Source organism: Monopterus albus, unplaced genomic scaffold (genome assembly GCF_001952655.1).
Source record: "Monopterus albus unplaced genomic scaffold, M_albus_1.0 scaffold362.1, whole genome shotgun sequence".
Classification (NCBI taxonomy): Eukaryota; Metazoa; Chordata; class Actinopteri; order Synbranchiformes; family Synbranchidae; genus Monopterus; species Monopterus albus.
In genome coordinates, this window is record NW_018128242.1 from 447,397 (window position 1) to 458,909 (window position 11,513).

General features: G+C 42.7%; 1 protein-coding gene across 1 annotated transcript in view; it reads left to right on the plus strand.

Moving 5' to 3' along the window:
- Positions 1–3,815: 3,815 nt before the first annotated feature.
- ezh2 (enhancer of zeste 2 polycomb repressive complex 2 subunit) overlaps positions 3,816–11,513 on the plus strand; it is an 11,938-nt gene continuing 4,240 nt past the window's right edge. Inside the window, 12 exon segments of the mRNA XM_020585318.1 lie at positions 3,816–4,276; positions 6,355–6,478; positions 6,634–6,762; positions 6,857–6,976; positions 7,092–7,212; positions 8,041–8,220; positions 9,170–9,275; positions 9,352–9,515; positions 10,311–10,408; positions 10,656–10,878; positions 11,014–11,180; positions 11,484–11,513. Coding sequence (XP_020440974.1) covers positions 6,362–6,478; positions 6,634–6,762; positions 6,857–6,976; positions 7,092–7,212; positions 8,041–8,220; positions 9,170–9,275; positions 9,352–9,515; positions 10,311–10,408; positions 10,656–10,878; positions 11,014–11,180; positions 11,484–11,513 — 1,455 coding nt within the window. The 5' untranslated portion in view covers positions 3,816–4,276; positions 6,355–6,361.

Genomic DNA, 11,513 nt, shown 5'->3' on the forward strand with positions numbered 1-11,513 from the left:
CCTTCTTTCCCTCTCATTTTCCTCATTCATCAGTTCCTCATAATACTCCTTCCATCTTCTCTGCACACTCTCCTCACTTGTTAGCACCTAACCATTTTTGTCTTTAATCACCCTTATCTGTTGCACATCCTTCCCATCTCTATCTCTCTGTCTTGCTAATCTGTACAAGTCCTTCTCACCTTCCCTCGTGTCTAACTTGGCATACAACTCATCATATGCTTTCTGTTTGCCCATTGCCACCTCCCTCTTCACTCTATGCTGCAATTTCTTGTAATCCTGTCTGTCTTCAGCCCTTTCTACATCTCACTTCTTTTTAGCTAGCCTCTTCCTCTGAATGCTGTCCTGTACTTCCTCATTCCACCACCATGTTTCCTTATCTTCTTTCCTCCTTCCAGATGACACACCTAGCACCTTCCTACCTGTCTCCCTGATCACTTCTGCTGTAGTTTCCCAGTCATCTGGAAGTTCTTCCTGATCACCCAAAGCCTGTCTCACTCTGTCTGAATTCCTCACGACATTCTTTCTTTTGCAACTTCCACCACTTGGTCTTCTTTTGTCTTTCCTCTCCTCTTCTTCCTGACCACCAGAGTCATCCTACACACCACCATCTGATGCTGTCTGGCTACACTCTACCACCACTTTGCAGTCACTAATCTGATTGCCTCGTCTACATAGAATGTAGTCTACCTGCGTACTCCTACGTCCACTCTTATATATAACTCTATGTTCCTCCCTCTTCTGGAAATAGGTGTTAACTACAGCCATTTCCATCCTCTTAGCAAAGTCCACTACCATGTGTCTAGGTTCCTTCCCTTAGCGTCAAACCTGCCCATCACCTCCTCATCACCTTTGTTCCCCTCACCAATGTGCCCGTTGAAGTCTGCCCCAGTCACCACTCTCTCCCCTCTGGGAATACTCTCCATCACCTCATCTAACTCACTCCAGAATTTCTCCTTCTCTTCTAACTCACACCCTACTTGTGGAGCGAAAATGCAGAGATCATCATGAGCTTGGGTTTTTCCAAAGGAGGACATGAGAAGAAAAGATGACAGTCATGTAATGTAAGTTTGATTGGGGTATCTCTGCTAAATATCATAATACCATAATGCAACTTTATTAAAAGTGTCTAGAATGGTATTTTCAAGCTCACAGGCCAAGTGCTTTTAAATAGGTACAAAATGTGTCCAGCTGAGGAGAACTGCTCAGTCTCGTGCACCTCTACAGAAAAGGCCTTAATACACGTGTCAAACTCGAGGTCTGCGGGCCACATCCGGTCAGGCGTACAATTACATCCGGCCCGCGAGCTCATTTTATATATCTTTCTTTTTTAACGGCCCAGCGATATGAAGCGCCGATAACACACAAATTACAAATCCCATAATGCAGCGCAACAGCTGCCTTACCGAACGATAGGCTACCTGTGATCATTCCCGCATCAATTACGTCAGATCAGTCAAGCGTCTGTTGATGTATACAATCCTAATTTCAAGTCAAAGCTAGCCCCTAACAATGGCCAAGAGAAAAGTTGATTCTGAAAATAGAGCCTTTCAAAACCGGTGGGAGGCTGAGTATATGTTTACTGACATTGTCGGTAAACCCGTGTGTCTTATTTGTGGAGCTAATGTGGCTGTAATTAAGGAATAGAACCTAAGACGGCACTACCAGACAAAACATCAGGACAAGCTGAAAAACGTGAATGCAGAGCAGAAGCTACAGAAGGTAGAGGAGTTCAAGAGGAATCTGACATCATAGCAGACATTTTAACCAAAGCGAAATCACACAGTGAAGCTGCTATGAAAGCAAGTTTTATTGCGGCAGAGGAGATAGCCAAATGAGCCCGGCCATTTACCGAGGGAGAGTTTCTGAAGTGCTGCATGATGAAAGTGTGCGACGTCTTGTGTCCAGATAAAAAGCAGGTGTTTGCAAATGTAAGCCTTAGCAGAAATCCGGTTGCTGATTTTAAGTTCAAGTTTATTTATTTTGGAATCATATTGTGTCCTGTCTGTTTCGATTCACATTTATGTTCAAAAAAACGTTTAGTTTTGGTCTGTTCAATAAATTTTTATCCTGTTCGGCCTGCGACCTAAAGTGTGCTTTGAGTTTTGGCCCCCTTTGCTAAATGGTGTGACTGACCCTGGCCCAAAATGTACCTTGGGGTTTTTTACTGCCCTTTCTCTTTATGCTTATTGTATGTCTAGTTGTAGTGTCTTGTCAGTAACTATAGTTGATGTAGCTCTTGCTGCTATTTTATGCATTGAAACCAAAAAACAAATGAGGAACATGTGAATTGTAATGTTACCTTAAAACCAGTCATTGCTTATCTGCACATCTTCTAGTTTTGGGTAGTTGTTTTTGTTGCATAGTTATATTACTTGAATTTCAATCCCCCTGAAAGTGTTCAGATATGTCAGAATAATATATGTGCAGAGTTGATTATAGAAGGCTGTTTTCACATGTATCAGCTGAAGGGCTAAGGTTTCTCTGTGCTTACCTTAAATGTTCATTTAAAAGCAGGGCTAATTGGGTGATATTACACTAGTTGAGAGCCAGTAGTGGTCTAAAATGCAACTGCAAATACAAGTGGGAAACCTGGAACCTCTGGACTGCCAAATCACTTTGAAGACCTCCTGTGCCCATAGGTGAAAGATTTTACAATACATGCATATTCTAAAAGTCTCACCAGTAAAAGTCAACTTGTTTCTCAAGTGTCTGGATCTCTCACTTAAGACGTTTGAGCTCCTTCCTTCAAACACATACTTTTATTCTTGTACAAGGTAAAAGGCAAACTCTCTTGCGCACCTGCTCTTTATTTGGTGTTGCTTTTAAGCTTTCACTTTTTATAAATGCAGAATGATAGTTTTTTCTTAATTTGGTATTTTTAAATTCTCAGCAGGTAGGCTGTGTTTATTTTGGTCTATATTTAATCTTTTTTTATTCTGAGACCTAAGGTTTTATTTGTAGCTAACTAAAAAAAAGTAAGGCAGCATTTCTGGAGCAGGTGCTAAAAGTTGTGTGCAATACTGGATGACTACTTTTAATACCAACATCAGCAATAAAAATTGCTATCCATCGACATTTTATATTTCTCAGAATATGCCTTTAAGAAAAAAGTACTTGGCTTTCTTCCTGTTTTGTACACTATTTCCGTTGGCCTTGAACGCAACATAATGAGTTCTCAGGCTATCGCTGTTGAGTAGGGGCGGGGATTAGTAAACTCGACGACCCTTGTCCATAAGCGTGTCCCCAACAGATCGTGATTCATTTAATCGATCCGCTTGATTTACGTCCTCCGTGGTAGCTTTGTGGACAAACTGACACAGTTTATCATGTACTAATGTACATAGCTGCTCAATCGGAGCGGTCCAGCACAGGATGAACAGCTGTTACCTCCGTTCATGTTCCCACCTGAACTGTCAGCAGATCCGGAGGCAGCATCTGGTTATTGAGGCGCTGCTGAGATGATAGGATTTATTTGCACATGACTGAAAGAATAAATGAGGCAATATGTTCCCATGTGTCTAAAGTGAACTGACTACAGAACCAACTATAAATGGATATTCAGTAGGCGTAGAATTCTATGGAACATTTTTGCTTACATTAATATGACAACTGACAATGCATGACCGATACTAGCGAAAAATTAATGCGGAAATAAGATCGTTAAAAAGCTGCCTTTAAAGTAACCGATATGTGTTTTGTTTTTTTATTCCGCTGGCATATGAGAACAATAGGCGCCTATCCACATGTCCCCGTTGCAGGCCCCATGCGCAAGCGCTAAGTGTCATTGGCTGGCACAGTAATGCAACCTGACCTATCGCCTGTGAAGATACTGAGAAACTATTGCATCGGCTTCTGTGATTGGTCCAAATGTTTGGCGCCTCTCGGGTGTGCTAGATCCGTAGTGGGCGGTAAGTGCGAGATGATGAGCTTTTTGAACAGTACCCGTGCTGATACGGAAACGTTGAAATTGAACAAATTGTTTAGATGCAGGGTGAAATTAAACAGTGTGATAACCAGCTATAAATACCGTTTTTGTGCTAAGTCAGACCTGAAGTGAAGAAACGGCTTTTTGTTTTCAGTTAGCCGACTCTAGGTACGTAAAGCCGGTGTCGCGCAAAAGTGAATCGCTCCACCTCCTCGTCTAGCCGCCGAGCTAACGTAAAAGCTAGCCGGAACACGGAGCCAGCTAATCCGAAACACAAAGGACGAGTTTTCCTGTGTTTGTTTCATTGGCCCCGAATCACTCATTTGAATGAGGACTGGGCCTTCAGAGCAGGTAAGAGAAGCTGTCAGTATTGGGGTCTTTATTTACAGTGCTTTTGTTGTGATTCAATGGGTTCAGGTTTGATCTCGATGCTTTGTGAATTCCTCAATGTTGAACTAACCAACTGTTAGCTAGCTCCCCGGGGTGTCCTGCCAGATTGTGTGTTCCTGTCAGAACTGATACCCCCGATAAAGATACCAACTTTTTAAAGCGTAGTTTTGGACAAACCATGGTCAAGCCGAGGCTTCTGAAAGAGTCACTTTCCCCTATATTTTAGGCCACAGGGTAATTGTGTGCGTTTGAAAATACATTTTGAGGGGATACAAACTTGGCACGACGTCGGGCAGCTATCGTTAGCTCGAAGCTGCTAGTTACTTGTAGCTAGCTCACCTAGTAACACGGTTCATACCCACACTCGTTTATGCCATTAACCGTTTTCTGGACGCTATTGTACCATTTACAAGTTGTTTGTACTGTTATAAGACGAGCAGTGGTGGAACTCAATCAAGTACATTTACTCCAAGTACTGTTAAATTTGAGATATTTCTATTTTACTTGAGTATTGCCCTTTTCTCCCGCTTTTTAGAGGGAATTGTTGCACTTTCACCACATTTAGCTGACAGCTGCATCTACTGGTTGCTTTGAAGACATTTTATCAACTCAAAATATAATCAACTAATAAATTATGATGTTACAGATTGTGCTACCTATGAAATCATTCAAACTAACGCCAACATTAAAGTAAGGCTCGCCCATGAATGCATTCATAGTTATAATCCAGTAATCAGAGCTGCATCTGCAGATCGTTTTCTTGGTTCATCAGTTTGTCTTCAAAGTATCAGAAAATATGAGAAAATGTATATCAGAACTTCCCAAAGCCCAGGGTGATGTCACCTCTCCTGTTTTAATTGACCAACAGACCAAAACCAAATATATTCAGTTTACAAAGATATAAACCAGAGGAAAAACTGAATCCTCACTTTTAAGAAGCTGTAATCAGCAAATGATTTGCATCTTTTGCTGTTGTGAAACAATTTTAGAGATGTGTTATTCAAGTTCATGTTCATTTTGGAGGATGGAGTCTGTGGTGCTCTTTATGGTGTTCACATACTTTGTCAACTTTTATATTATCGGTGATAGGCCAAGTAATCATATGTATATCTGTAACTGGCAGGTGAATGTACCATAAGAACTATTTGGCAGAATTGACCCATGTGACCTTGATATTGCCAGTGAAACTTATTTGACTTGGCACAAGGAATACAGTGAAAGTCTCCCTTTTTTGCACACTTGGCTGTTTGTAATGTCAAGGCAGCTTGTGGCTTGAAGTTTAAAGGCTCTCTCTTACTATCTGACACATAGATTAATACCATGTCTCTGTGAAAGCTGTCTGACACATCTAAATGAAAGTGTGAGGTTTGAGTCAGGCTGGTAGGCAGTGACTCACGCTGACTACTGGGATGGCAGATGGATCTTGAGGCTACACATGGACAGATGACTGTTGCAGTTTGCAGATTTGGGAAAGAACAAAGTGAACACCTGGATTTCCTGTTCACCTTCTTCTAAATGAACAGTAGATTTAACAAAGAGGTCAGGAAAATTCTATCACCTGTGTTTGAGCTAGGGTTATATGATTCTGGGTAGCATATGAATCATATGAACAATGAAATACACTTTTTTTTTCCATGACATTTTTTACATTAAACGCATGCATATACTGTATAAACACAACTCACAGCTCACCTATAGCCATATGCAGTAATGCACCGAAGCCTTGTCAAGGGAGGCAGCGTTTACAACACCGAATTCACTGCCTGTAGTTATGCATGTTGGCTTTTCCTCCTCAAACTACCAATTGAAAAGGGTCTCCTTCGGTCCCTGAGCAAGCGCTTTGCAGAGCATGTTCAATGCATGAGAGGGTGGTGCAGCTGGGGGTAATTAAAAGCAGGCCTTCAGATGTTTGTGATGCTGGTTTCATTGTGTTTCAGCCTCACAGTCTCAAAGAACTGCATGTCGGCAAAGAGTCAAACTATGAAATGTGAACACACTGACTCAGACTTTACCTTAATCCTCCTCCTGTTTGGCTGCAGGTTCGTCATGGTGCTGACAGGGAAGCGCTCCGAGAAAGGTCCTGCCTGTTGGAGGAGGAGGGTGAAGTCTGAGTACATGAGACTTCGACAGCTCAAACGTTTCAGACGTGCCGATGAGATCAAGGTTTGTACACACACAGTCTCTCACGCACTGAGGATATTTTGGGTACTGATGATGACAAATACTCATTTATACAATAATCAGCTTCCTGTCAAATGTTGGCCCACCTCAGTTGCTGGTCAAGCTGTTGTAATCTATTTCTTGTGTTTTCTTTGCAGAGCATGTTCAACTTCAACCGTCAGAAAATCATGGAGCGAACTGATATTTTGAACCAGGAGTGGAAGACGAGGAGAATCCAGCCAGTTCACATCATGACATCTGTCGGCTCCTTAAGAGGCACCCGAGAGGTCAGCTGATTAACACCATGCTCAGTACACTGACATGTCACTGTTGAGGTGAAGAAAGGGTGCTGACTGTTCCTTTCTCTGCTGGCCTGTGCAGTGCACAGTGGACAGTGGTTTCTCTGAGTTTCCCAGACAGATCATCCCCCTGAAGACGCTCAATGCTGTGGCCTCAGTCCCAGTCATGTACTCCTGGTCACCGCTGCAGCAGAACTTCATGGTGTGTGTGAACATGTAACTGCTACATGTAGTGGAAATGATATTGTAAAATGTACTTTCTAGTATGTTTGAGCCTAGTTGTGCAGCTGTGCGTGTAATGTTTGATTTCCCACTAGGTGGAGGATGAGACAGTGCTTCATAATATCCCTTACATGGGAGATGAGATCCTGGACCAGGATGGCACCTTCATAGAAGAGCTTATCAAGAACTATGATGGCAAAGTTCACGGAGACAGAGGTGAGGATCCGATGCAAACATTGACTATTCCTGTAGTAAACATGAAGATGAGAACCCCTCATTATGGCTGGAAGATACCAATTCACTTTATCTTTCCTCACTCCACTTTCATCTAAGATGGTATCTTCCAGCTTCTGACTGGCTGAACACACCTGAGCCAGGTAATCAGCAGCAGGTCAGGCAGGGATAGTTGGAAAACAAGCAGGACAGTGGCCCTCGAGGACTGGAATTGCCCAGCCCCGCTCTGGGCTGATGAAGGAGGCTCTGCGGACTTGATTTGCCTGGGGGCCTCCTGAAGTAGCGGATGGGTACTGGTAGGCCTAGATGTCACAGACACAAAAGCCTGGGTGTGGGAGGAGTTCAGAGAATTTGGTTGGCCTCAAAGAAGTTCTGGCAAACCATTCGATGACTCAGGAAGAGAAAGCAAGGCTCGACCCACAGGCTGCACTGGGGAGTGACTTCTGGACCTCCTTGTTAAACCTGCTGCACCCATGTCTTGACTTTGAATAAGCTGTTGATAATGGATGGAAGTCGGGCTTGAGTGATGGATTCATGAGTTTAAAAGATTATCAGGCATCACAGTTCACAGTAGTTGATACTACTACAGGTTGTCACAAACGTTTCAGTGATCTATCCTCCCTCTTGACGTCAGGAACTTGCACATATTTGACCAAATTTTGACCCGGCCAGATGACATTGTATTTCTTTGGGGCAAAATATTTTCTCAGCTTGTAATTTTGTTATTATTATTATATCCACAGATGCAAAGTTAATGTAAGAGGGTAACGCAGGTTTTTGTGTCCTATGAAAACGTCTTGTGTTTTGCAGAGTGCGGCTTCATAAATGATGAGATCTTTGTGGAGCTGGTCAACGCTATGGTACAGTACAGCGACAATGAGGATGATGAGGAGGAGGAAGAACATGACTTTAAGGTTGACAAGATGGAGATGTGTGATGGCAAGGAGCATCCGGAGAACACCCGCAAGGATGGGCTTATGAACAGTGAGAGTAGGTCCATCACTGAGACATGTAGCCATCTCAATCATAAACATGCCAGCTATGTAGCAGTAGCTTTAGCAAGTGTTACTTAGGGTAGCATAAACTACCTTACTTTAAAGTGTCTCATGGGCCCATTTTTAATGGATGCAGCATCAGTTCGGCTATTGTTTTTGATGCATTTAGTCCTGGAGTATCCCCAGTAAACAAAACTTGAGTTGTGGAAGCCCACACAACTCTGGACCTGTGTTTGGTTGCGTTCACATCACAGGCAGATTCAGATCAAATGTTTTGGTCATATCTATTTGTGTCGATAGTTCACATTCATGTTTTTCAGTGACTTGTCTGACTTCGTTGAAACGTCCTGGTTTCTCCACTGACCCTGATGCTGTCGTTGCTCTCCTTTGTGTTGTTACCGGTCTGTGAAGGGCCGATGACGACAGGCCATATGTGCAGAGGAGGAGACATTAAAACAACTACATTGTGTCTGATTTGACCATTCTGACAGCGCTGTGCAGTCAGAGGTTGGAGAGGAATCAGTTCTAGAAGCACATGTTTAAGTCTTCGATTCAGCAATTTGAATTTTAAGCATTGAAAAGTCTTACAATATTTTAACTATGATTTTGATAGTCTTAAAAACCGATCATGTTTAGTTTGATTCTTTTAATGTTACAGTGACATTACTCCTATAATGTTGCATCAATTTCAGTCATGTTTCTGTGTGTTTTCCTAGTTAAAGGATTATAAGGAAGAAAAATGCTGTAACACTAGACTGATTTTACTGAACCGCATAAAGATACAAAGATGCTGTTTTCTTCTTGGCTAAACATTTCCAAGCTTTTATTTTTTCTCAAAAAGCCTGAATAAAACGGTGGAAGCAGAAACCTGGGTAAGTGACAATGGCCAGTGGTTTGAGGAGGGCTTTGTTCCCTGATGGAAAGTGTGTGTGTATTGTCGTCAGGCCGAACCAGTGGTGACAGCACCAAGAGGTTTCCCTCTGACAAGATTTTTGAAGCCATCTCCTCCATGTTCCCCGACAAGGGCTCCCCTGAGGAGCTCAAAGAGAAGTGAGTGGGTCTATTTCTGTGTGTGTTGGTTTAATGTTACAAGCAGCTTTGATTTCCCTGCGTGTGTGCATTTCAGGTACAAGGAGTTGACGGAGCAGCAGCTGCCTGGTGCACTGCCTCCTGAGTGCACGCCAAACATTGATGGTCCCAATGCTCGCTCAGTGCAGCGGGAGCAGAGCCTGCACTCCTTCCATACTCTGTTCTGCAGACGCTGCTTCAAATACGACTGCTTCCTCCACCGTTAGTGTATATACACACACACACACACACCTCAGGCAGTTTGGCACAACAGAGCTGAGAATCCACTTCAATGAGCCAACATCAGGGTTCTTAAAATGCCTGCATCATAAAACAACTAATATGCTGGTTATGTAACTACCTTGTGTACTTATAACATGAAGTACTTTACACACAGCTGGGTACCTTGTGAGTTTCCACCTGGATCATTAAACGTTCAGGATTATACTGTGTTTTATTAATCTGATTCTGAAAAGGAGCTAAAGTTATCAAATACATGTAGCGCAGTAACAAGTACATGGTTTGTCTCTGATACGTAATGAAGTCCAAGTATGAAGTAACAAAAGAATGAAACCTGACTCGTTGTAGTTGATTACTTTCTACCGTTGGTCCCTTGTGTAGTTTGGTTGCTGTAGTCACTTGAACGTTTCTCAGCCAGAGCCCATTGTTTTGTGTTATGCTTCATTAATTTGAAGCTACGAGTGGCATAAACAGTAACTCTTAGCTTCCACTTAGAATTGAGAAATAAGATGTGCAGTGTTGTCCAAAATAAAATGGCCGTCATCAGATCCACTCAGTGAGATAGATGTTAAATTTGGGGGTAAAAGTGCTGGTTTTGGCTGAGACCCCGAGTTTGATATAAGAAAAAAAACGGATTGGATCATCACTATAGAGAACCACAACGCAATATACAGACACTGGGTTTTTAACAGACTTTGAAGCTGATTGATTAGCCTGTAATAAAAAATGCGGTTTTTTAAGAGTACACAAACTCACTGAATACGGCTCTTCCTCTAGCTTTCCATCCGACTCCAAACACCTATAAGCGCAAAAACTTAGAGAATCTGGTGGACAGTAAACCCTGTGGCATCGACTGCTACATGTACCTGTTGCAGGTGAGTCCAGTCTAATTTCTGAAGCATTCATTTAATGTCAACACAGTGTTGCATGTTGTTTTTGAGTCCTCTTTTTAATTAAAACTTTTTGTTTCTGGCTTGATTTGAAGCTTTTCTTTCTAACATGTGATAGCAAACTGAAACGTTTAATCAAACCCCACAAATTGATCATGAGTTAATGACAGTAATTGTTAGTTGTGGCCTTACTCACTGTATCAATGAACGGTATCCTTCTGTATTTCCTTAGGATGGGATGATGAGGGAGTACCCTGCAGGCATGGTTGCAGAGCGGGCTAAGACGCCCTCTAAACGCACGGTGGGCCGTCGCCGTGGTCGACTGCCCAACAGCCGGCCCAGCACGCCCACTGTTTCTTCAGAAACCAAAGACACAGACAGTGACCGTGAGGGCAGCAAAGAAGACGAGAGAGACAATGATGAAGACAAGAAGGACGAGAACACCAGCAGCTCAGGTACAGTCTCTCTAAAGTTATGTTCATGCCACTGTCCTTAATGCTTAATTCCTTTGGTCAAAAGGTTTAGTTTCTCAGATGTTTCTTGGTCTCTGGAGAAAGTTCCTGCAACATTTATGTTACGCATGTGTTCAGAGGGTAACTCGCGGTGCCAGACTCCTGTGAAGATGAAGCTCACTGGAGAGGCCGAAGCAGTGGAGTGGAGTGGAGCCGAAGCCTCTCTGTTCAGGGTTCTCATAGGAACATATTACGACAACTACTGTGCCATCGCACGGCTCATAGGCACCAAGACCTGCAGACAGGTGAGCCGCCAGCCACATCTACAGTAGTTTGCCACCTTTCACAGCTTATACTGTAGTTGGCAGTGTTATCCTTGTTCACAGGTTGTCCAAGATGCAGGGAGACAAAATAACAGCATGTTGCAGTTAAATGTAGTTTAGAGTCACCTGGCAAACTGACCCAGCAACTGTTAGAAGAAAAGAATTAAGTTTCTCTTCAAACTAAAAATGTTTTGCACTGATAAGAAATGTTTTCAGTTAAAAGTAAAGACAAGATTCTTTAAGGACGGTTTGCGTTTGGCAAATGTTGTTCACTGTCTCCTGCAGGTTTATGAGTTCAGGGTCAAGGAGTCGGCC